Here is a 22,538-nt window from a genome sequence, read left to right as displayed (position 1 = left end):
TAATGAAATAGGTGCCGTAGAACTGCCTGTCCCACTGCTGCATCCTTTTTCCACGCTGCGTCCAGACAATAATGTCTAGTAAAGGTGTGCGCATTCTTCCATGTCGCAGCTCTACAAATGTCTGGTAATGTCACTCCCGCAAATAGGGCCGTAGAAGTTGCCATCTTCCTCGTTGAGTGTGCACGTACTTTGGATTGCAAAGGCCTTCCAGCTTTGGTATGACACAAGGATATTGCTGACGATATCCATCTCGAGATACTGGCTCTGGAAAGTGCCACCCCTTTCCTGGGGCCGGCAAAGGCTACGAAAAGCTGGTTTGTTTTTCTGAATGCTTTGGTCTTGTCGATATAGAATTTTAGACATCGCTTGATGTCCAAAGAGTGCAATGCTCTTTCCGCCGCCGTTGACGGGTCCTTACAAAATGTAGGCAAAACTATTGGCTCATTTAGGTGAAAGCTGGAGGGGACTTTAGGAATAAATTTGGGATTCGTTCTGAGAATCACTCTGTCCTGCCTGAATTGTAGGAATGGTTCTGCGATTGAGAAGGCCTGAATCTCGCTGACTCTTCTTGCCGATGTAAGTGCTAACAATAACGCCGTCTTCCATGAGACAAACTGCAACTCCGCCTTATGGATGGGTTCAAAGGGCGGTTTCATCAACTGCGTAAGAACTGTATTCAGTTGCCAAGGAACAATCGGTGTTCGAACAGGAGGGAACATTCTGAAGAGCCCTCTGAGGAATTCCTTAACGACTCTTTGGGACCAAAGAGAAGGACGGCCAGGATCTCTGGTGTATCTTGAAATTGCGGCCAGATGTACCTTTATGGACATATGAGAGAGTCCGGATTTGGCCAATGTCAACAGGTATGGAAGAATCTGGGCAGACGAGACCCGAAATGGGTGCAAATTGTTAGCTGCGCACCAGTGACAGAACCTTTTCCATTTCGCCGTATATGTTTTGTTTGTGGATACTGCCCGGGATCGCGACAGAATGTCTTTGCAGTCCTGAGGGATCTTTAAGAGGTGGAATTCATGCTCGTGAGGTTCCATGCTGACAAGCTGAGCGATTTCAGATTTGGATGCAGTATCTGGCCATTGTGCATAGTTATCAGATCCTGTGTTAACGGGAACTGTATCCTTGGTGCCATTGACAGCCTGAGAAGTTCGGAGAACCATGCTTGTCTCGGCCATGCTGGTGCAATCAGAATCAGATGACACGGTTCTGACTTCATTTTCCTTAAGACTCTCAATATCAGAGGAAATGGGGGAAACGCATATGCAAACATTCCTGTCCAGCATATCTGTAGCGCATTGCCCCACGATCCCTTCTGCGGAAACCTGCTTGCAAAGTTCTTGCATTTTGAATTGTGGCGGTCCGCGAATAAGTCTAGCCTTGGCGTGCCCCATACTTTGAATACTTTGGAAAGGTGCTTCTGATGTATTTCCCACTCGTGGGAGATTTCGGGAGATCTGCTCAAAATATCTGCCCTTATGTTGTCCACTCCTGCAATATGTTGCACTTGCAGTGATACGTTGTGAGCTAGAAGCCATTTCCAAATGGCCTGTGCTTCTTGTGACAGAAGTTTCGACTTTGTGCCCCCTTGTTTTAGCAGGTAAAACATAGAAGTTGAGCTGTCCGTCTTCACCAGAACCGTAGATCCGCGAATTCTGGGAAGGAAAGCTTTGAGTCCCAAAAACACGGCCCTCAGCTCTAGCAGGTTGATGTGGAGCTGCGTTTCGTACTTTGACCAGTGACCCTGAATTTCGAGCTCCTGGAGATGCGCTCCCCACCCTTGGAGAGAAGCATCCGTCATCATTACGAAACTGCAGGTTTGAATTTCGAAGGTCAGTCCTTCCTCCAAATGATCTCTGATTTTCCACCATGACAGGGCGTCTCTGATCCGAGGGGTAATTATTATGCAATCGTCGAAGGATCCCTGCGACTGGAGCCATTGCTCGTCCAGCAGTTCTTGTATAGGTCTCATGCGGAACCTGCAATTTGGGAGTAGGGGGATACAAGAGGACATCATTCCCATCAATGACTTGTAAACCCTCACTGAAACGGACTTTTTTCTTTGCAATTGTGTTGACAACCGTATGATCTTTTGAATGCGCTCCTCTGACGGGTAAGCTTTGGCCTCCTCCGTGCAGATTAGAGCACCCAGAAATTGAATGTACTGCGCTGGTCTGAGATGTGATTTCTCTAAGTTGACTCTGAGACCCAGCTGATCGAAAAGCTCCATGCAAACGTGAAGGGAGCGAAGGGTATCTCTGAACGAACTTCCCTTGATAAGCCAATCGTCCAGATAAGGGAAGACCTGATGACCTTGGAGACGCAGGTGGGCCGCAATTGGCGCCATACATTTTGTAAAGGTTCTCGGTGCCGACTTTAGCCCGAAAGGTAAGACCTTGAACTAGTAATGGCGCTCCGCCACCATGAAGCGTAGAAATTTTCTGTGTCTTACGTGGATTGGGACGTGAAAATAAGCATCTAAGAGGTCCAGGGACGCCAAATAATCTCCTCTGCCAATTAGGAGAAGAATTTCCTGCAGGGATAACATCCGGAATGATTTCTTTTGAATAAATTTGTTGAGACCTCTGAGGTCCATTATCTGCCTCCATTTTGATGTGTCCTTCTTTTTTATGAGAAAGAAATGCGAGTAATAGCCTTTCCCGCGTTGAAGATGAGGAACTTCCTCTATTGCCTCCTTTTGTAATAAGGCCATCACTTCCGCTTTGAGGGCTGATAGATGTTCCTGTCTCCTGCGAATAGGAGGCTGATTTGGAGGCTTTTCTACGAATTCCAGAGTATGGCCATGTTGAATTACATCTAAAACCCATCTGTCCGATGTTATTGACAGCCATGCTGGGTAAAATGGAGTCAGGTAATGGGCGCTGCTTGTTGGGCAAGTGGCGGATGTGGAGAAGTCATTGACGTCGGTTGGACTGCTGGGACTTCCCTCTCGTAGAAGACCTTCCTCTGGACTGCTGTTGATAATTATTCGAAGGTCGATATTGTTGATTGCTCGAGTACTGTCGAGAACCCTGCTGCTGGTATGGCTGATAGCTGTTCGACTGGAACGAGGATCGTTGTGTAAATTGTCCTCGGGATCCTCTCCTCCGAAAGGACTGAAACCTGCCCTGTTGTAGAGATCCCAGCGCCCGCGCTGTATCTGTGTCCGTTTTGATGCTTTGGAGGGCCTCATCGACGTGTTTCCCGAACAGGTTCTCTCCATCAAAAGGCATGTCTACTATCTTGGCCTGTACCTCCGGTCTGAAGGAGGTGGCCTTCAGCCATCCTTGCCTCCGCAGGGCTACTGCACCTGCCATCTGACGAAAAGCCACTGAGGACAAATCCATAGCGATGTCAATGGACTCAGATGCTGCTCTAGCCCCATCCTGAAGTATAGCAGCTGCTTCCTCTTTTTTATCGTTTGGAAGATGGGAAAGCAAGGGAGCTATATCGCACCACATCTGCCGGTTAAATCTGCTGATGAGGGCTAATGAATTAGAGGCCTTTATTGAGGACGCTGCCATTACTACAAAGCGCTTCCCTGCACCGTCCATTCTTCTTCCCTCCTTGTCCGGGGGAACCATAGATGCTGAAACCGGATTCTTTGAGTTTCGTTGGGCGGCCTGCGTCACCACAGAGTCTGGCCGAGGATGACCAATTAAACAGGCCGGAGACGATTCCGGAGCCCTATATTTTTTGTCTATTCTAGGTATTGAAGCAGGCACCGAAGCTGGGTTCTTCATTATCTTCAAGCCCTCTTCCCAAATATGGTCAATTATTGGAATGGATCGCATAGACTTGCGTGACTCCTCCTTAAAGTCATAAAGAAAGCATTCAGCTTCCTGAACCGGAATAGGAAGATCAAAACGCTTTGATGCCTTCTCCATGATGTCATGGAATCCACCTATATCTTGAGGCGGAGAGTTTGCCGGTGTTGGAGATGTTGACGGCGTAGTTGGGAGAATATACTGATCCCATTCATCGTCACCCTGCTTGTCTTGAAGGAGTTCTCCTTCTTCTAGTTGATCGGGATCACTGTCCTCTAGGTCATCTCTGATAGTCATAATCGGTGGAGATCGGATTTTCTGAGTGGAAGCTTTGGGAGACGAGTGAGGCGGTCGTACCTGTGCCGGCTTCTCCACCGTCTGTGGCATTTGAGAGTTTGCCTCCGGGAAACGACGATAGTAATCGTTGATCATGAGGCGCAAGTCAGTCACCAAGGACCCTGGTAAGGAAACAGAGTCCTCTCTCGAAGTATTCTGAGGCTCTTCCTCCTCCTCGTAGGCATAAGACTCCTGAAAAGATTCGTACCTCTGTGAATCTTTCGGTGGACGGTCCTGAAATGAGAAGACTTCTTGTACCTCGTGGTATTCATCCTCATCTGTTTCCTGACTCTTTATGCGAAGTTGGGAAGGACTATAAGCCACCCCTGAAGAGTCCTCATCATCGGACTGTAAGTCTAGTAAAGTTGAAGGTGGAAGCGGAGAAATTTTCGTCCACGCCGTAAAATCCGTAGATTTAGTCTGCTTCGTCGACGAGCCCGTCGACAACGCCATAGACTTTAATGTTATTTTCTTCACCTTAGGGGATTTGAAAGCTCCCGTTGACGGAACCGTCGTCGACCTCGTCGACGGTGTAAGCTGCATTATCGTCGACGCCGTAGTCGTCGACGACGAAGTCTTCGTCGACGAAGGCATTGTAGCCGTCGACGGAATCGTCGACGGGTGGTTTTTCGACGACGAGGTGTTCGTCGTCGTCGATGCCGCTGTCGACGTCGATATGGTAGTCGTCGACGGAGTCGTCGTCGATATGGTCGCCGTCGACGTAGTCGTCGTCGACGTAGTCGTCGTCGACGTAGCCGTCGACGGTTTCAAAGTAATAAGCGCCGGCGACGCTCTAATCTTCGTCGACGGGGCTGAGGAAATCTCTCTTGACTCCTTAGATTTCTTAAGAGGAGTATGAGGTAAAGAAGACGCAGGAGCCCCTTTGTCTTTCGTTTTTTGCTTTTTTACCTCTGAAACATCCTCCAAAGTTGAAGATTTTCTCTTCTTTGTAGACTTTGAATCCTCCTCAGAATCAGAGTCTGAAGTGACCTTCTTTTTCTGAAGCCACAGCAGAAGGCGTGCCTCCCTGTCACGCAGGGTCTTCGCAGAAAAGGTTCTGCAATGTTTACAGTCCTTAGGCACATGATTAGGGTGCAAGCAATATAAACAGTCCTTATGTGGGTCCTCAGAGAATAATCTAGGCTTTCCACAGGATCTGCAGGGCCTGAAAAGCCTCTTCTTAGAGCTTTCAGCCATATTGTAGTAGTAAGATGAAGCACAATACCTTAAACCAGCAAGTAGAAGGTAATTAGAAGAACCAGGGGTCAAAAGTTCACACTGGAACAGAAAAACTGAGCAAGGCTCAGGGAGACTCCTCTTCACACGAAGGCGGTTGGAAATCTGAGGCAGGAAGGCTCTGCTGGGGAGTGTGAGGGCAGGGCTAGCAGCCGATTGGCTGAGTTTTGGACCACATAATGATGAGATTTGGTTACCAAATAAGATGATTCCCTATGGGATTTTGCTATGCAGTTTTCTTATACTGCTGTGGTCATTCTGTTACCGTGAGACTCCCACCATGACGACGGGGAAGATACAAGCATGTGAATCTATGAAAGATTCAATACTGGAGAAGGACGACTTATCCCCCTCAGGCAACTTAGGGGCCAAAGATTTGATAGAGTCCATCAAGGCATGAACATAACGCCCCAGCAAGCATGTGGCAATAGATGATTTCAGCGCCATACTACCTGAGGAGAAGGTCTTCTTGGCCGCCTGATCAACTTTCTTTGACTCCCTATCAGCCGGAGACTGAGGGAAAGCACCCGAAGCATGTTTAGAACATGAAGCCTGCACAACTAGGCTCTCCGGAGATGGATGCGTGGACAAAAAATCCGGATCTCCTGGTGCAACTCTGTACCTCCTTGCCACCTGTCTGCAAACCGCCGGAGCTGAAAGAGGTTTCCTCCACTCCTCCAACACTGGTTCCAAGATGGCCTCTTTGAAAGGCAACAAAGGCTCTGAAGCCGACGTCGGAGAGTGCAACACCTCCGTAAGCAGGTTAGACTTGTACTCCACAGAGGGTAGCTGCAGATCTAACAACTCTGCGGCCTTCTTAATCACCACATGGTAGGGTGCAAATTCCTGTGGAGGAGAAGACCTTGCAGAAGTATGCTCCCACTCTAGGGTGGTATCCAAACCACTTGCTTCCTCTATTCCTTCAAACTCATCCGAAGAAGAGTCGACTTCACCTTCTTCCACCTCTGCTCGATATCTCCCTTCCTCCAATACCCTTTGGGCCTCCCGCCTCGACCGGATCCGGGGAGCCGGCGTCGTCGTTGTACGCGGCGGCGGTGGAGCCAGAGGTACCGGAGTCGGAGGCGCCATGGTGGAGTCGGCGGCGCCGATGTAGTCGGCCTCGGCGTCGAAGAAGGCTCCGAAGACTGACGGTCCATTCAAGGTCGAGTCGGATCCCCAGCCGGCGCCGGAAACTGCCAAGAAGGCGCCATCGGCATAAAGGGCAGAAAGGGGGCCTGAGCATAATGCTGCGGCACCCCTAGCGTAAACGCCATCGGACCCACGGGACCAGTTGGTGCTCCGGATGGGAAGGCCGCCCTATTAAAAATACCATACATGGCATTCAGAAAGCTTGAGGAATCTGTACCTGGAGCCGGGAATTGGGGATAAGGGACTGTCCCTGTATCCCCTTGTGGAGTCACAGGCGTCGGCTCTGCAGAATCATCCACCGGAGCCGCAGAGTCATCCGGCACCGGAACAGCCTCCTCCTGTTCTTGTTCATCCAAAGGAACATCAGACTCCACTTGACCCGGAGTCGAAGCCTTAGACGGAGCCGGTCACGGCGTCGGGGAACGAGCTGGAGCCCGCTTCGGCGAGGGAGACTTCGGAGACTTAGAAGGAGAAGGAGACAAGTCCTAGCTCCGACGTCGACGGGGCGAAGCAGACCTCGACTTCCTGGACTTCGAGGACCGACGCCGAGAAGAATGCTTCCTCTTCTTGTGGTGTTTCTTAGACTTCGACGACCTCGAAGTCGATGACTCCCGCCTGGACTTCTCCTTTTTTCTCCCTCTCTTCTCCTCACCGATCTTCTTCATGAAGAGCTTAGTCTTCCTCTCCTTCAGCGCTTTAGGATTCATGCTCCTACAGCACCCGCATTCTTCCATGTCGTGGTCGGAAGAAAGACACCATAAGCAGTCCTGATGCGGATCCGTCATGGACATCAGGCCTCCGCATTCCTTACAGGGCTTAAAGCCTGACTTCCTCGTCGAAGACATACTGAATTTAACACAGTAACACAGCTAAACTACAAAGTAGCTAGAGAGCACTGGAAAAAAAACGTTGCGCGTCGACGGCGCAGAAAAAAGGGAACTGACGTCATCACGCCGACGTCGGCTTCTTATGGCTCCGATGACGTCGTACGGAGTCGCGTGCGGAGCCGATGCATTGTGACGTCGCCCACGTCGACGTGGAGTGCTGGGAAAGAAAAGTTCCGTGGAATGCTGGCGCAGGGGATATTCACAAGGTGAGGAATCCACTGGCAGATGTATCCATCAGAAATGATTTATTAACAATCACAAAGTTGAACAGGAGTCATTTCATGTCATAATGAATGTCACTGTATAATATTATCAGGCTTGATCATTTTAATGGTATTGCATTGGTTTATTGTGATACATTTCTGAGTTTATTAAAGTGGTGGCACCCTGACAAAGCCAGTATGCCTATTGTTTGATTACCACACCCCATTATATTACGTCTAGTATATGTGGGGGTATTGTGGTTATAGGGTCAGGACTTGCTACAGGTGTAATCTGTGAGGAGAGTGCCACCGCTCCAACTGTGAGGAGAGTGCACCAATCTAACTGGGGGGGCAAGGAGTTTTGTCTACAATACAGCCCGCTAGCGGAAAAACGTACCGGAAAACTTGAGAGGCCAGTCCAACCGCTCAAGTTTCAGCAAACATCTTGAAACCTGGCTTATCTCTTGTTCATTTTGAGAGATAAAATAAAACTAAAAAAATTAATGTTCAGTCAGTATGGTAGACGTTAGCGCCAAGAGGCCATTGGCATTCGCGCGCTCTAAAAAAACGTATCAATATCAATACAGCAGATATTTCCATCTGCCATCATGTAGATATTTCTAAGTTACTATGAAGCATTGAGTAGTGTGTGCATAATAAAGTACTTTTGCTTTTTGTAAGTAAAATCATTGACTTGACAATGATTTATTGGGTGTTATTTGCTGAATCCCTGCGGACTAGCGTTCTAGCCCACACCACCTCCCCTGATTAGGCCGTGGAAAGCTATGCCTCACTACTCAGAGAGTCAAGTACTACAAGGGGTACTTGGTTCCTAACAGACGAAAGGATGCAAAAACATTACTAGTGAAGGACCATCACCCTTCGCAACCAATAACCCACTTTCTTACACATATCAAATGCTCTTCTAAGGAAGCCGCAAAAAGAACAATTGATGGACAGAATGCAAAACAATGTCATACATTCACCCCAGTACAGAGATCTGGGATTAAATCCTTAATTTTATTTCCTCCCCATGCCATTTCTGTTTGAACCCTGCCATATGCAAATCGGTCTTGACCCTGCTCCCTATGGGAACAGTCCAGCCTGAACTACCAGGCCAGGTCCTCCATGGACTGGAAACAAGCATCCTAGGACCGATTTCGAGGTCTCACCCCTCATAAGCCAGGCTAGCTTGACTCCAGTGGCATGGAGAGCACAGGACCCACGTCTGGGCATACCAGTCCCACTCGGGGTGACAAATGCAAAAAGAATAATTGATGGACAGAATCCAGAACAATGTCATACATTCACCCTAGTACAGAGATCTGGGCCTAAATCCATCATTCTTTTGCTCCCCAGGCCATTCCAGTTTGAACCCAGCCATATGCAAATTAGTCTTGACCCTGCTCCCTATGGGAACAGTCCAGCCTGAACTACCAGGCCAGGTCCTCCCTGGACTGGAAACAAGTACCCTAGGACCGGTTTCAAGGTTTCACTCCTCATCAGCCAGGCAAGCTTGACTTCAGTAGAATGGAGAGCACAGGACCCACGTCTGGGAATACAAATCTCACTCGGGGTGACAAATACAAAAACAACAATTGATGGACAGAATGCAGAACAATGTCATACACTCAACCCCAGAGATCTGGGCCGAAGTCCATCATTTTTCTTGACTGGGGGTGAATGTTTGATTTGTTCTGCATTCCGTCCATCATCTGTGTGTGTTTTTTATGCTCGCCCTAAGTGGGCTGAGTATGCCCAGACATGGGTCCCGGGCTCACTGTGCCACTTGATTAAAGCTAGCCTGGCTGATGAGGGGTGATGCCCCGAAACTGGTCCTAGGGTGCTTGTTCCCGGTGCAGAGAGGACCTGGCTTGGCAGTTCGAGCTGGACTGTTCCCATGAGGCACAGGGTCAAGACTGATTTGCATATGGCGGAGTCTAAACTGGGGTGGCATGGTGAACAAAAGAACAATGGATTTAACCCAGATGTTTTGACTGGGGCTGAATGTTTGATTTGCTCTCCATTCCGTCCATCATCTGTGTGTCTTTTGCCTTCTAAGGAAGTCGTTATGAGCACTAAAAATTAACACAATGATAGGCGCCCAATTCACCAATGAAAAACATAAAAGTAAAGTCGTACTTTTACGTTTATTGGGTATTAACCAACATTTCCAGGATTATGCAAGGAACGCTGCAACAGGTGCATGTTTCCAGACATCCTATTCCTGCTGTGTGCAATTATACATGGCGTAGAATCCATATCATAGAAACATGGGCGTAGCTTCCGGAGTGTGGGGGGTGTTTGGGGTGTAACAGACCCCTAATAGATGTATTTTTTGATAAATAGTTGGGTACAGGTGCTTTTAATCCGTTATTGGGAGATGTCAGTCGGATTTCACCAGGGATTTTTACACATACATACAGACAAAAACGCACACACACACTCGCCTTCTCGGTTTTGAAAGTCCTCAGAATATTGGTTGTTTTACAAAATATTGTGCTTTCTCTCTTAGTACTCCTACCAATCCTCATTCCTCTCCCTTTCCACTTCCCCTTAGGCCACTTTCATGCACCCTGCTTGTCCTATAAAGTATTTAAACATTATATGCCAGCCTGATTGTCAGAAAATCTGAAAGTCACACCCACCTAATCTTACTGACCAAGCTATGCCCCTGCATAGGAATGGAGCCTTCTCTGCATATGCAATTTTTTTATTTCCTCCTTCACAAGGAAAAATTTTTTTCGGCACCCAAATAAGTTCTCCCGTCATACTCGTGGCAAATCAGAGTAATAAGTATCCCTTCCCATGCTAAACGGGGATTTACTCCAGTTGCCGGCTGGGGTAAATACAGTGGCGGCTGGCACCTACTGAGGAAGTGAGGGCAAATGGGTGGGTGCACGTGCGTGGTCAAAGAAAATAAAGAAAGGATAAAAACACTTACCAGACTCTGACGGACGACGTTCTCCTCACTCCGACCTCTTCTGCTGGGACTGCAGTGCAGGCCCCATCAAACTCCCTCAACCAATCCTGGCCTGCTCACGCGCTGTTAACCAGCATGTGAGCAGTGCCCTGATTAGTGGGAGCGGCCTCTCTTGGCACTCCCGAGGGCACTGGATGCCTGCATTTGCTGCCTGCACTTGATCGCAACCTAGCTGTCTTAAGACAGCTGGGTTGAGAGGTTTAAAGTGTGCATGTCTGACTGGCCGTCGGGAGACAGCCAGCCAAAAAGACATGCGCACTCCTCCCTGCTGTCACTCAGCAGACCCCGCCCCATTGTGATGCTTGGTTCAGGTCGGGACGATGAAAAAAAAAAATGGTAATGAACTGCCATTTTATTTTTCATCTCTGGGGCTTTGGGGGGCACTTAAGTGGGGTGACGCTCCTCCTTTCCAATGGAGGAGCCGCCCCCGGTGTAAATCACGACCACGGAGCCAGATCAGAGTTTGGGAATGCCTACAATTGTACATATTTAGCATTGGCCCCAACCATATTAAGGCAAATCATGACTTAGTTACGCACACTTCCCACCCCTGGCGTGGGATTTAAGAGTGCAAATTTTTCCACACTCGTGGAAAGTAATCTGCAGTAGTAAATGCATTTACAACCACCAAGAATCCTTTTGTGACTTCCTGGCAGGAGTAAGTTAACACCTGAAAATACCTTTGTGAATTTTCCTTTCAAAATCAATAATAAAAGATCATTTACAATCTCAGGAAATGAGCACTATTCAGATTGCCTGGGGATCAGAGACGCAACACGGATAGAAAAACATGGGTTACAGACTAAATCCATTTCAGCAGCCAAAGGAAGATTACAATAACGAAATATTTCACTTTATTTTCACCCATTACTTCTAGCAAATTTCCATTACTCTTCTAACTTCTATTACTCACCCTTGGCCTTCTCCATTCTGTAAAACAGTTCCTCGAGCTACGAATTAAGTTATTCATCACAAAAAAACGAACCTGCTTGAATTACAAACATTAAACACAGTCATTCTCAAACGCCTGCCATTAATCAAGGTCAGCGGGCAATTAAGTTCATAAAACGTCACGCTGTTTAATTTAGTGTAAGCCAAGTCGAAAAGACATTGAGCCTTTATTCGTGTTTCCAAAGGATAAAGTGCCGACACAAAAGATTTTATTTGAGTCACTAGGCGATCATAACACCACGGTTTGTGTTATAATGCCAAATGAATCCTCAGATGTTTTGTTTTAATGCTTGGCGCGCTCCCTGTAATTAGCTAAGCTCCCAATTAAGCAAGTGTAAAGTAACTTTCGTCAAAGGACTACAAAAACATTAGACATGCTTGGCAAAATTCAAGCAGTAGGGGGAAGTTAAATTTAATATGTTAATAGTGTTGGAACCGACTTTTTCCAGACATTGCACTGCAGACTGTATTCTGGTGATATGAATCCCAGCACTTACTGGCGCCAGGTTACCATCTCGTTCTGTTGCACTACTCCCAACCCCTCCAAGCTTAAGCACCGCACAATACCCTGCACCTGGCGAGCAGTTTTAGTCGGACATTTAAACAGACCTGCGTTTTGAACGCAGTGGCATAGAAAACAGAATTGAAATAACGTGCACCATGTGTATTTCAATAGCAACGACTCTGTTGAGTCCCAGCACGATGCCATTGGACAGCAATGGTGTTTATAGTAACCCATTTTCCACTGTGTTCAACTTCATGGAGCCCTTTAAGCGGCGCAATAGAAGAAACAAAACATAACAAACAAGAGCATGACATCAGATGTGGGCACTTACTTGTCTATCTCGATACCAAGAGGATTAGCTGGACGTAGGGAGAGCGGGGAAATTATTTTATTTCTGTCAGTACGCATGTCATAATAATTCATTTCCTCAACCCAGACGGCAGACTGATCCAATATACCTAGAAAAAACAATCACAGTATCACACGATAAGAGAGCGAATGAGAGGTGGTTGGTGTCGTTTAAAAAACACACAATATAACCACACATTTGATGGGATGTGCAACATACGATGCCTCTTGACTTGGGATCTTTTGTGTTCCTTTGAGGTGGGACCATGATTAACTGGCACAGGGTTGGCCCCCATTCTTAATGGAAAAGGGCTAAAAAAAAAGATGGAATGGAATGTGGTATCGAGTGAATATCAGTGGTGTCGATTATTTCAAGCATTCCATCCATTACTTTTTGTACTAAGGGAGTTTCGCCAACTGCAATTAGTTTGCGCATGACGCGGGCTTCAAGCTGGATGTGCCATGCACTTCACTGATAAGGTCCAACTAGACCAAATACAGTCAAAGGAAGCTTATCTTTCTATTCAAAGTGGAGTCCTGTAACAGCTCAGGTCGGATTATTCATTGTGGGACAAGGCCAGGTTTAATGTGGCAGGTCCATGTCTTTAATGGTACAGATCAGATACATAATGATGGAAAGGAACATAGCCCAGAGTGAATACCAGTGGCTAAAATTCATTCAAGCATCAGCACCAATAAATCCAACTGGTAGTGTGCACTATACAAATATTGCAGTTATTAAATCATTCCATCACATTTTTCGTTTTCAACAGCCAATGGAGAGCAAACTCCCAGAAAAACAAAGCAAAAATGAGCCCGAGAAGATGCACATATTCATTTTAGTTACAAGTGCTTCTTGAGACAGAGTATGTATATATACACCAACCTTTAGGCATATTTCAAACCTTGGACATCATTAGAGAAAAGCAGCAAACACAAGACCGTCCCAGTGTTCACGGAGAAGGTGAGATGAGGGGAATGAATGCTACTCTATGACTGACCGCTGCTGTTCAGCGGGTCTTGGTGTGCTAAGGGTGACGTCTTTTATCTTGGTGTGGCATTTAGCGTGTGCCACTTTGAGTGGAGGAAGGTATGTGTTATCAGAGTGCATTGAAGAAGCCTTGTATGCTTGTACTTACTTGCATAATGATATAACACCGGATGAGAGTTTGTAATGGCAAAGCCAAGGTTTGGTTCCACTAGGTTGGAGAGCTTATTAGGAGATTAGCTCAGGAATACTGTTGTACCTGAAGATAATTTAGTAAAACAGTTTGCATTTACCTGGCAGCAAGTGGTCAATATTTACAGATCGATTTTTTGTGAAAAAGAAAACTTAAGACAAAAATAAGGTGTAAATAAGTGGGAACAAGGGCCATCTTGAAATTAACATTAATGGATCTGAGCTAGCTCTGTTGTCAGGATTCCTAGAGCAGGATTCTACTTTCAGATAATTCAACGCATTGAGAGATCGAGGCACAGCATGCTCTTCTTATCCTGAGGTGAAACAGAGAAGCTTGGACATTCTGGAAAGCATGTCGTCCGTACAGCTCCAACTACTTGAAACAGACACATGTGAATTGTCTTCATTGTGTGCACAATGAAGCAAAGCAATAAGATAAACCCGTGGGAGCCACACATTTTCCCATAAATGTATTGGCATTTGCCCCATGAGCAAATAAGAGGAAGAGGTTTTAAATTACGGTTAGGTGGGTGGGGAGGAGAGGTAACTCAATACATCTAAAGAAGCTACGCTAACGCTTTTATATACCAGCCAAGTACTATGATCACCGGGCTCGAATTTCTGAAGAACTGGATTGAACGCATGTTCCCTGAAAAACTATTAGGTCATATCAAGGCACATTTATGTTTATATAAGTCTGTATAGGAGTAAGTATGTAAATCATGGAAGCAACATATGCCGCATACTCTGTAGGACAGGGACTTCAGGCATGTTCTAGATTTGGACTATGGAAGTTCACTCTGGAAAAACTCTAAATATAAATTCCTTTGAAGACACATATGGGCATCACAAAATAAAGCACGCCACTGGTCTGATGAATATGTATAATCGTCATGTAAGGGGTATATAATCAAATTGGGTCACGCTCCGCACAAACCGTGCCTGTACATACAAGTAACACTTTTTGCTGCACAAGGAATAATTGCCTAAAGGTAACCCATTTCCTACAAGGATATTATTCCTTGTCCAATTTGTAAATATTTCTGTAATCATTACTGATGACAGTGTATTAAAAGGTACAAGATAGAAAGCATCTGTAAATACATGCTTGTGACTACATTCCCCATATGCAGTACAGTACATTACGCTTAGCAATATCAAGTATTCATGCCTGCAGTCTTGCTACGCAGACAAAGCCTACCATCAGCATTCTCAAGTCTAAACGTTCCCCACTGTCCCTTAGACACTTTGTCTCTCCATCTAGGTGAAAATATACCTTATGGTATTGCCATTCTCAAAATCAGATGAAAAGAGCAGAATTCATGAAACATCGATTGATCAATGCATAATAGATTTCAGTCTACAGCTTGTATAAATGTGCAAATTTTTGCCAGTTCACAAAATGCTGCAGGGGTACGCATGGAAACCTAGGCAAACCGTACATTTCCAGGGTACTCTCTGTCCACCACCATGGGCACCTCAGTAAAATTTTGGCAGAGCAGACACTCAGCTAGTATATGCAAAAGAGCACGCTCCCCCCACCCCCAATAAAAAACGCTTTCACCTACCTCGCTTCATCATCTCTCTAAGCAACAACTTCCCAACTTCTGATGAATAAAAGAAAAAAATCAGCTATACTGCCACAACCCTCTGAGGCTTCCCTTCCCGCCCCCAACCCAAGGTCTGCGCTCTCCAATCTCAATGGGAGGGAGAAGAACCAGCACTTCCTGAAAGTGACTGACTGTACTGCCACCAGCACTGATGCAAATCCTTTGTCAGCTGCCCTTTTGCACTGATTGCAGTGACAGGAAAGACAGTGGTTGTTGACTCAAGAGCTCATCCTTACTTCTCTGCCTTGCTCAGGTCTGCTATGGTGGTCAGAGACGAGCAGAGGAGACTGAGCTGTGTAATACACCATTCCACTGCACCCTTAGGGACTCGACCCCTGGGAAAATGTGGCTCCCCTGAACATCAGCATCAACCCTATCTTTTTAAATACTCTGATATCAGGGCAATGATTAATTGGGTTCGAGCCCCATATGCGAGATGTAGGCTTCCAAAGTCAAAGGCAACAAACAGTAAAGCAGCTGAACCAATTCAACGGGTAATTTTCCACGTTAACTTGAACTCTACTTCCCTCCAAAGGTGCAGTAGCTGTTAAGAGTCTACACAATAGGCACATTTGTCCTTTTCAGCCTTTAACCTGAGAAGCTGGTCTACTTGCGTTAAAAGAAAACAACAGAAATATGTCTGATTAAAAGAGAAAGCGACTACAATCCATTCTAGGGTTTAAAGTTGAATGCATTCATTAAACACTGCGAAGTACAAGCCCTGCTTCTACACTCGGAAACCTTTTGATTCTCATCTGTCATACAGAAGGATTAGGTCTGTAAATAAAAAACAAAATCCACGTGCAAAGGAAATGAACATGAGCACAATGTTCAGATCGGTCATTCGGCCATCACGGGAAGCCATGTCATATACTCACCGATCAGATCCGGGAAATGTCAACCACAATAAGGTGATTGGAATTTGGTTTATCTGCATGCCCTCACAAAGGACTTCCCCTATCCACTAGCATTACTGCCTTTTCTTATCAGCCATCCCTTCAGCCCCAAAGCAATATCTTTCACACAGACACACTGCTCATCGGAGAGAGCATAAAACATTACCTATCCGTTCAGGTTTCAGCAGTTTGAAAGATACAGTAGATGTTCCTTTTCCTCCTGACTTAGTTGTTACGATGATGTCCCCTTTATCATTTTTAGCTTGTCCGACCCGGCAGACAATCTTACTGGCAGACATCCATTCTGCGGTCAGTAAGCAGTTGTGTCCACAAATTGTTAAACCTGAAAAGCAAGCACAAGAACGGTGAAGTGATAGAGTTAAGGAGCAGGAATTTGACTTAAAAATGCCTTTATCTGGGAATCAACAAAAAATAGTTGAACACAGCTGGCCAATAACAATATTACGAGGATGCTCTATGAAATGTAAAAGGAAAATATATGCAGGTACTTTCTTTACGATACAGTGTGAGCACAATAAGACATAACAGAACTAGACTAGCACAATAACAACAAGCATTTGCAATGCAATAGGTTCGCATTTGTTAAAGTTAGACCTGTTGGCGTTGAAAATAACAATGTTTTTTACTTTTGTTTTTTTATTTTCAGTGGAATTATTATATTTGCATACCAATATTGCCAATGGTATAAAAAAAGCAAAAGTAAAAAACAGTGTCATTTTCAACGCCAACAGCTCTAACTTTAACAAATGAAAGACCTATTGCATTGGAACTGCAATCGGTCTTGCATTTGTTGGATTTGGATTTATTGGCATTTTAAACGCCAATGTTTTTTACCTAGCCGTGCTGCAGGGTGCAGTATCATATCTGACCAAAAGAGGTCCTGGGGGACCTCTTTTGGCCACATATGGCTCTTCACCCTGCAAAGTTGGAGGTATTGGCATTATAAATGCTAATGTTTTTTACCTAGCCATGTTGCGGGGTGCAGCATAATAAGTGGCCAAAATAGGTCCCGCAGGACCTCTTTTGGCCAGATATAGGCCACATACAGTACTGCACACTGCAAAGTTGGAGTTATCGGCATTACAAATGCCAATGTTTTTTACCTAGCCGTGTTGCAGGGTGCAGTACCATGCTGGACCTCTTTTGGTCACATATGGTACAGCACCCTGCAGATGAAATGGTAAATCCACCCTACCCATAATGAATTGCCTGCAAGACCGTACCACAAGTACATTCAAATAGCTATGTCCATATATACAATTAGTAAATGAAATGTGAAAAAATAATTATTATAATTCTGAAGTAGGTTGTACCCTGTGTGGAGCTGAAGAAGGGAAATTTATAAAAGGTCTCATATAAATGTGAGATGTGCTAATGAGTAAAGTAACCACTGCCAGCCTTGCTTAGGACCAAGCGTGTCCTGCCTGAAGCCCTTTAAAAAATAGAGTTCTGAGGCTGTAATTAAAACCTAGGGAGTAACAACACATGGGCGGAAATCGGGCGGCGCTTTGAACAAGCGCTGCCTAGACGAGACCTAAAAAGTCAGGAATGAAACTGTCATGGCAACAGTAAAGTTTTCACAGCAGGAATCTTCTCACCTTAAGAAGAATGTGAGTTGGAGTACCATAGGGCCGGATGACACTCTTGGAGAACAAGGTTTCTCCGTCACAAACGTGAAGGATATCGTATCTGCTGTATTAAAATTCCATTATATCCAATGGAACTTGTAGTACAGTGGGCGAAATATATGTCACATTTGAGACGGAATACCCCATCTGCCAAGAGAGTAAATCGGGCCCCAAGTCTCCATTGAGTATGTTCAGGATTGTGGCACATTTTCTCTTCCTTACACCCGACTTTCGTTCTCTTATTGTACTTCAGACATTGCATTTGCCCATAGTACAACAACAGGGTGTTTGAGCTAGGATACAAACAACAGTATGGTGAGCAAAAGGTGCTTAACTGGAAAGGCTAGTGAAGAGGAGATACAGGGGGCATCGCTGGCATCAAACTTGCCTGTTCAGGCTAACTCAACAGTCCGTCTCGCTCTCTAAATTGAAACCTTAATTCTTCCTCTTCCTCTTCCTCTTCCCATACATAGGTACAGAAAGCTTAAGACATCTGCCAATATGCCCAGAATTTAGAACACTGGTATCCTGGAAACGCACCGCACACTAGTTCTACTCACCTTTCTGCATTGGTTATATGACAGAATCACAGATACCATTACAAAGAATGCTTTAACAACACAGTATTACAAAGACTGCACCATTACAAAGCATTTATTTACCATGCATTTGCCTTTACATCGAAAATATATCTATATATTTGTATATATTTTTACATATACATAAATACATGTGTGATAAACGCATACTTTGTTATAAATACATATATTTATATGTAATCTTTTTTTTAAATGTATAAATATATATTTGACCCTTCAGAACCCTCACACCTTAATCCTGTACCTATCCTAAACCCTCAAAAAATGCCTTCCCAAAACCCATACCCACCATAAGCACTATAAATGCCCTTACACCTAAAAATCCTTATCCACCCTAAACCCTAAAAACTCCCTTACTACCCAAAAACATTTAGCCACCCTAAATCTAAGAAGTCCCTTGCCACCTAAAATCACATAACCACCCTAAACCCTAACAAGCATTAGCATAGCCAATAGGTCTCGCCTTTGGGGCCTTATAAGTGTTTAGGCAGAGCTATTGACTTTGCCAATGTGGTTAAGCTGTGCTGTAGAGCAGTATGGCTGCTGTGCAGCAAGCTGAAAAGTTGTAATAAAAAAGTGCCAGAAGCATTTTTGTTACCTTATATATGACCAAGAAGGCATTATGTCCAACAGAACGACCATATTAAACAAGCATTTGCAATGCAATAGGTCTCGCATTTACGCAAGTTTGAGCTATTGGCATTGTAAATAACAATGCCTTTTTTATGTTTTGGTTTTTAAAACATAAATAAAAGGCATTGCCATTTACAATGCCAATAGCTTAAACTCGCGCAAATGCGAGACTTATTGCATTGCAAATGCTTGTTAAACTTGGTAACACTTTCTGGGCCTTGGTTACATTACTTTAGTACAAATTTAACACTCAAATATATCAATATGCCACAAAAAATTGACCAGTCCAGCCTTGCAAAGGTCCTTCCATTGTGCTGCAACACGTATTGTCGCATTTTTTTACAAATTTGAACCTTTTGAGCTAGAAACAATTGTGTTGTTGTTGTTATAATGCGGCAGATAATGCAGCAGATGGTGGGTTAGGTGGCAAATGCGGCAAATCTATAATTATACAAAAATCGACACAGATGCACAATAACATAATTCAAGTGGCCCGGATTATAATACAGGAACCCTGTGCTATCCTAATCAGAAGCAAAGCCAGCGATCGGTTAACCTTGATCAATCCCAGAATTCTAACTCCAGTTACAGAGGTCAAAGGGCACGGGGCACACCGTTGACCCTGCCTGACCTCGAGCCCCAGTCGCCACAGGACTCTAGCGCTATAGCCTCCGGTAGCGCACACTGGAACACGTTCCGAAACCCCTTCATAAACTGAGAAACAAGCGGTGAGAAGCATCATACAACAAAGACGGCATTGGCGCATTCTGTATATTACACCTGGTGTGTCAGGAGGGTACAGCGGCGGCGTGCAAAAGTGTGCACCGGTTAATGAGTCCTCATAATATCCCAACGCTTCCAAACCAAACATTCGTGCTTTTTTAATAGCATTTATCCTAGAAGCAGAACATGTGTTGTCAAGAGTCCGTATTCAAAGCACCGAGAGAAAGGAAACATCTATTGACATGTATCTAAATGTAGAGTTGACTGAGAGCCGACCAGACTCCTCTTTGTCCGTGTGAGTGCCTCCCTCAGCATGCCACGGCCTCCCCAGCCACTGCAGGCAGAGGAGGGGAGATCTGTGGAGTCAAGGCGCTCCAAGGCCGCTGACTATTCTCCAAGTGGTATCCCCCTTGGAAGATCAAGAACTAAACAAATGAGGGGCCCTTTTACCCAGTTTCATACGGGGAAGGAGCATAACTAGAGAGACGACCTGAATAAAGGATCTACAACATTCGCAGCCAAGGTCTCCTCTGTGCTCAGACTGCATGCCCATACAGGTATGGCACCTCTGATAAGACTTCTGAAGGGCCAAGGACAGACCTAATGAGGGGACACAGATGCTATTTGTTTCCAAATTTTCTTTTAAGTGTCAAACTCTGGAAAGGAGTAAAGGAAAAATAAATTACCCCGCAAGACTTGTGAAACTAAGAGACAAGTGAGGAACAAGTAGAGATTCATAGTAAAGGAAGATTGGAGGGAGCAAAGGGTACATGTAGTGAAGAAACGGAAGGTGTGGTGATAGATACGGGATACATTTCACTTAGCCTAAGGGAGAAGGTACGGGGCATAGGGAGAGCAGACAAGGACTTGCAATAGAAATCGGTTTGCTATCATAAAGTATGAGAATGTTCAACTTTTACAAAAAAAGAAACCAGAGAAGCATTTTTCATGGCTAGAAAGCTATGAATAATAGCAGTGATCAGCTGCGATTGAGTGATTTAGTGTGCGTTATGAGCTCATCTGTCAGACTAAAGCCGGTGGTAAATGTGTGCGCAGATTGTGCTCAGTTATTCACATTGGTAGAGTGAAACGAGTACAGATTTCATTGGTCACTGTTTTCACCCTGCCTGCCACCAGGGTCTGTCACTGGAACAGCGGTGCCCTTTTGTGTAAAGAGGAGGCCGCATTTAGCATTTTCAACTCCTCTTGCAACTGTGAGAACACTTCCATACCACAGCAGCGGGAAGTGAACTATTCTTAGGCACTACACGTTGGATAGAAGGTGAGCTACTCCTAGAGCCAAGTGTGACTATGTGAGCGCTCAAAATAAAAAATAGCAAGATCTCTTCAAGGTGCATTGCATTTGAAGAGCGAGAAGTAGAAGAAAAAAAAGACGGCAAAAGTGAAAACAGGGGTGCGTGCGCGCCGTTCACAAAAAAAACGGCAAAAGTGAAAGCAGGGGTGCGCGCGCCGGCAAACACGCGAATGGTGTGCGCGCAGCACCGCCAAAAGTGAAAGTAATCATGCTCCAAATGGCGCCTCGGATGCTGAAAGCTGGCAGCTGTGCACGTTCACGCTCGCGTGAACGCAAGCTTTAGGCCATCAAAAGCTGGTGGGTAGCACTTTGAAAACCCACTTACTAAATGTCTCGCCTGAGACAGCGCATGCGCCCGCTCAGGCGAGACCTAAAAGTGAATGTACAATAAAAAAATTAAAAAACAACAGTTGATGGACAGAATGCAGAATAATGTCATACATTCACCCCAGTACAGAGATCTGGGTCTAAATCCATCGTTTTTTTGCTCACCATGCCATTCCAGTTTGAACCCAGCCGTATGCAAATCAGTCTTGACCCTGTGCCTCATGGGAACAGTCCAGCCCGAACTGCCAAGCCAGGTCCTCCCTGGACAGGAAACAAGCATCCTAGGACCGGTTTTGGGGTTTCACCCCTCTTCAGCCAGGATAGCTTTGCCAATGTGCAACATTCCGTCCATCATCTTGTGTGTTTTGCTGTTCGCCCTATGTGGGAAGAGTATGCCCAGACGTGGGTCCCGTGCTCACTATGCCACTGGAGTCAAGCTATCCTGGCTGAAGAGGGGTGAAACCCCGAAACCGGTCCTAGGATGCTAGATTCCGGTCCAGGGAAGACATGGGTTGGCAGTTCAGGCTGGACTGTTCCCATGAGGCACAGGGTCAAGACTGATTTGCATATGGCCATGTCTGAACTGGGGCGGCGTGGTGAGCAAAATAACGATGGATTAAACCCAGATCTGACTGGGGGTGAATGTTTTGCCAATGTGCAACATTCGGTCTATCATCTTGTGTGTTTTGCTGTTCGCCCTATGTGAGAAGGGTATGCCCAGACGTGGGTCCCGTGCTCACTACGCCACTGGAGTCAAGCTATCCTGGCTGAAGAGGGGTGAAACCCCGAAACCGGTCCTAGGATGCTTGATTCCGGTCCAGGGAAGACATGGCTTGGCAGTTCAGGCTGGAATGTTCCCATGAGGCACAGGGTCAAGACTGATTTGCATATGGCCATGTCTGAACTGGGGTGGCGTGGTGAGCAAAATAACGATGGATTAAACCCAGATCTGTGACTGGGGGTGAATGTTTTGCCAATGTGCAACATTCCGTCCATCATCTTGTGTGTTTTGCAATAAAAAAATTCCTAATTTTTCTTTTGTTCTTGCAATGCTTGTTAAAGTTCTTTTTTGAGGGGGCATAAACAATTGGAGGTTGAAGGTGGTGAACTAGTACCTGTATTATAACACTAGCAGCGGCCAGACGCTAGGGGAGAATCAACAGATGGCAGATTCCGAGAGCAGGCTGAGGTGGTGTTGAGTGATGTTGAGGTGGTAGTGGTGACGGTGG

The 22,538-nt window shown here is 45.6% G+C and overlaps 1 protein-coding gene across 6 annotated transcripts in view; it reads right to left on the bottom strand.

The window, feature by feature from the left end:
* Positions 1-22,538, bottom strand: part of EXOC2 (exocyst complex component 2) — a 1,204,847-nt gene that overhangs the window by 915,500 nt on the left and 266,809 nt on the right. For all 6 annotated transcript variants that reach the window (XM_085607146.1, XM_085607144.1, XM_085607148.1 and 3 more), the window contains 2 exons: positions 16,230-16,406; positions 12,361-12,487 (listed from right to left, as the gene is read on the bottom strand). In XM_085607146.1, the coding sequence (XP_085463272.1) occupies positions 12,361-12,487; positions 16,230-16,406 (304 nt within the window). The remainder of the gene's footprint in view (positions 1-12,360; positions 12,488-16,229; positions 16,407-22,538) is intronic.

This window comes from Triturus cristatus, chromosome 5_2 (assembly GCF_964204655.1).
Source record: "Triturus cristatus chromosome 5_2, aTriCri1.1, whole genome shotgun sequence".
Lineage (NCBI taxonomy): Eukaryota > Metazoa > Chordata > Amphibia > Caudata > Salamandridae > Triturus > Triturus cristatus.
The sequence above is the reverse complement of the archived record's forward strand: the minus strand, read 5'-3'. Positions and strand labels throughout refer to the sequence as shown.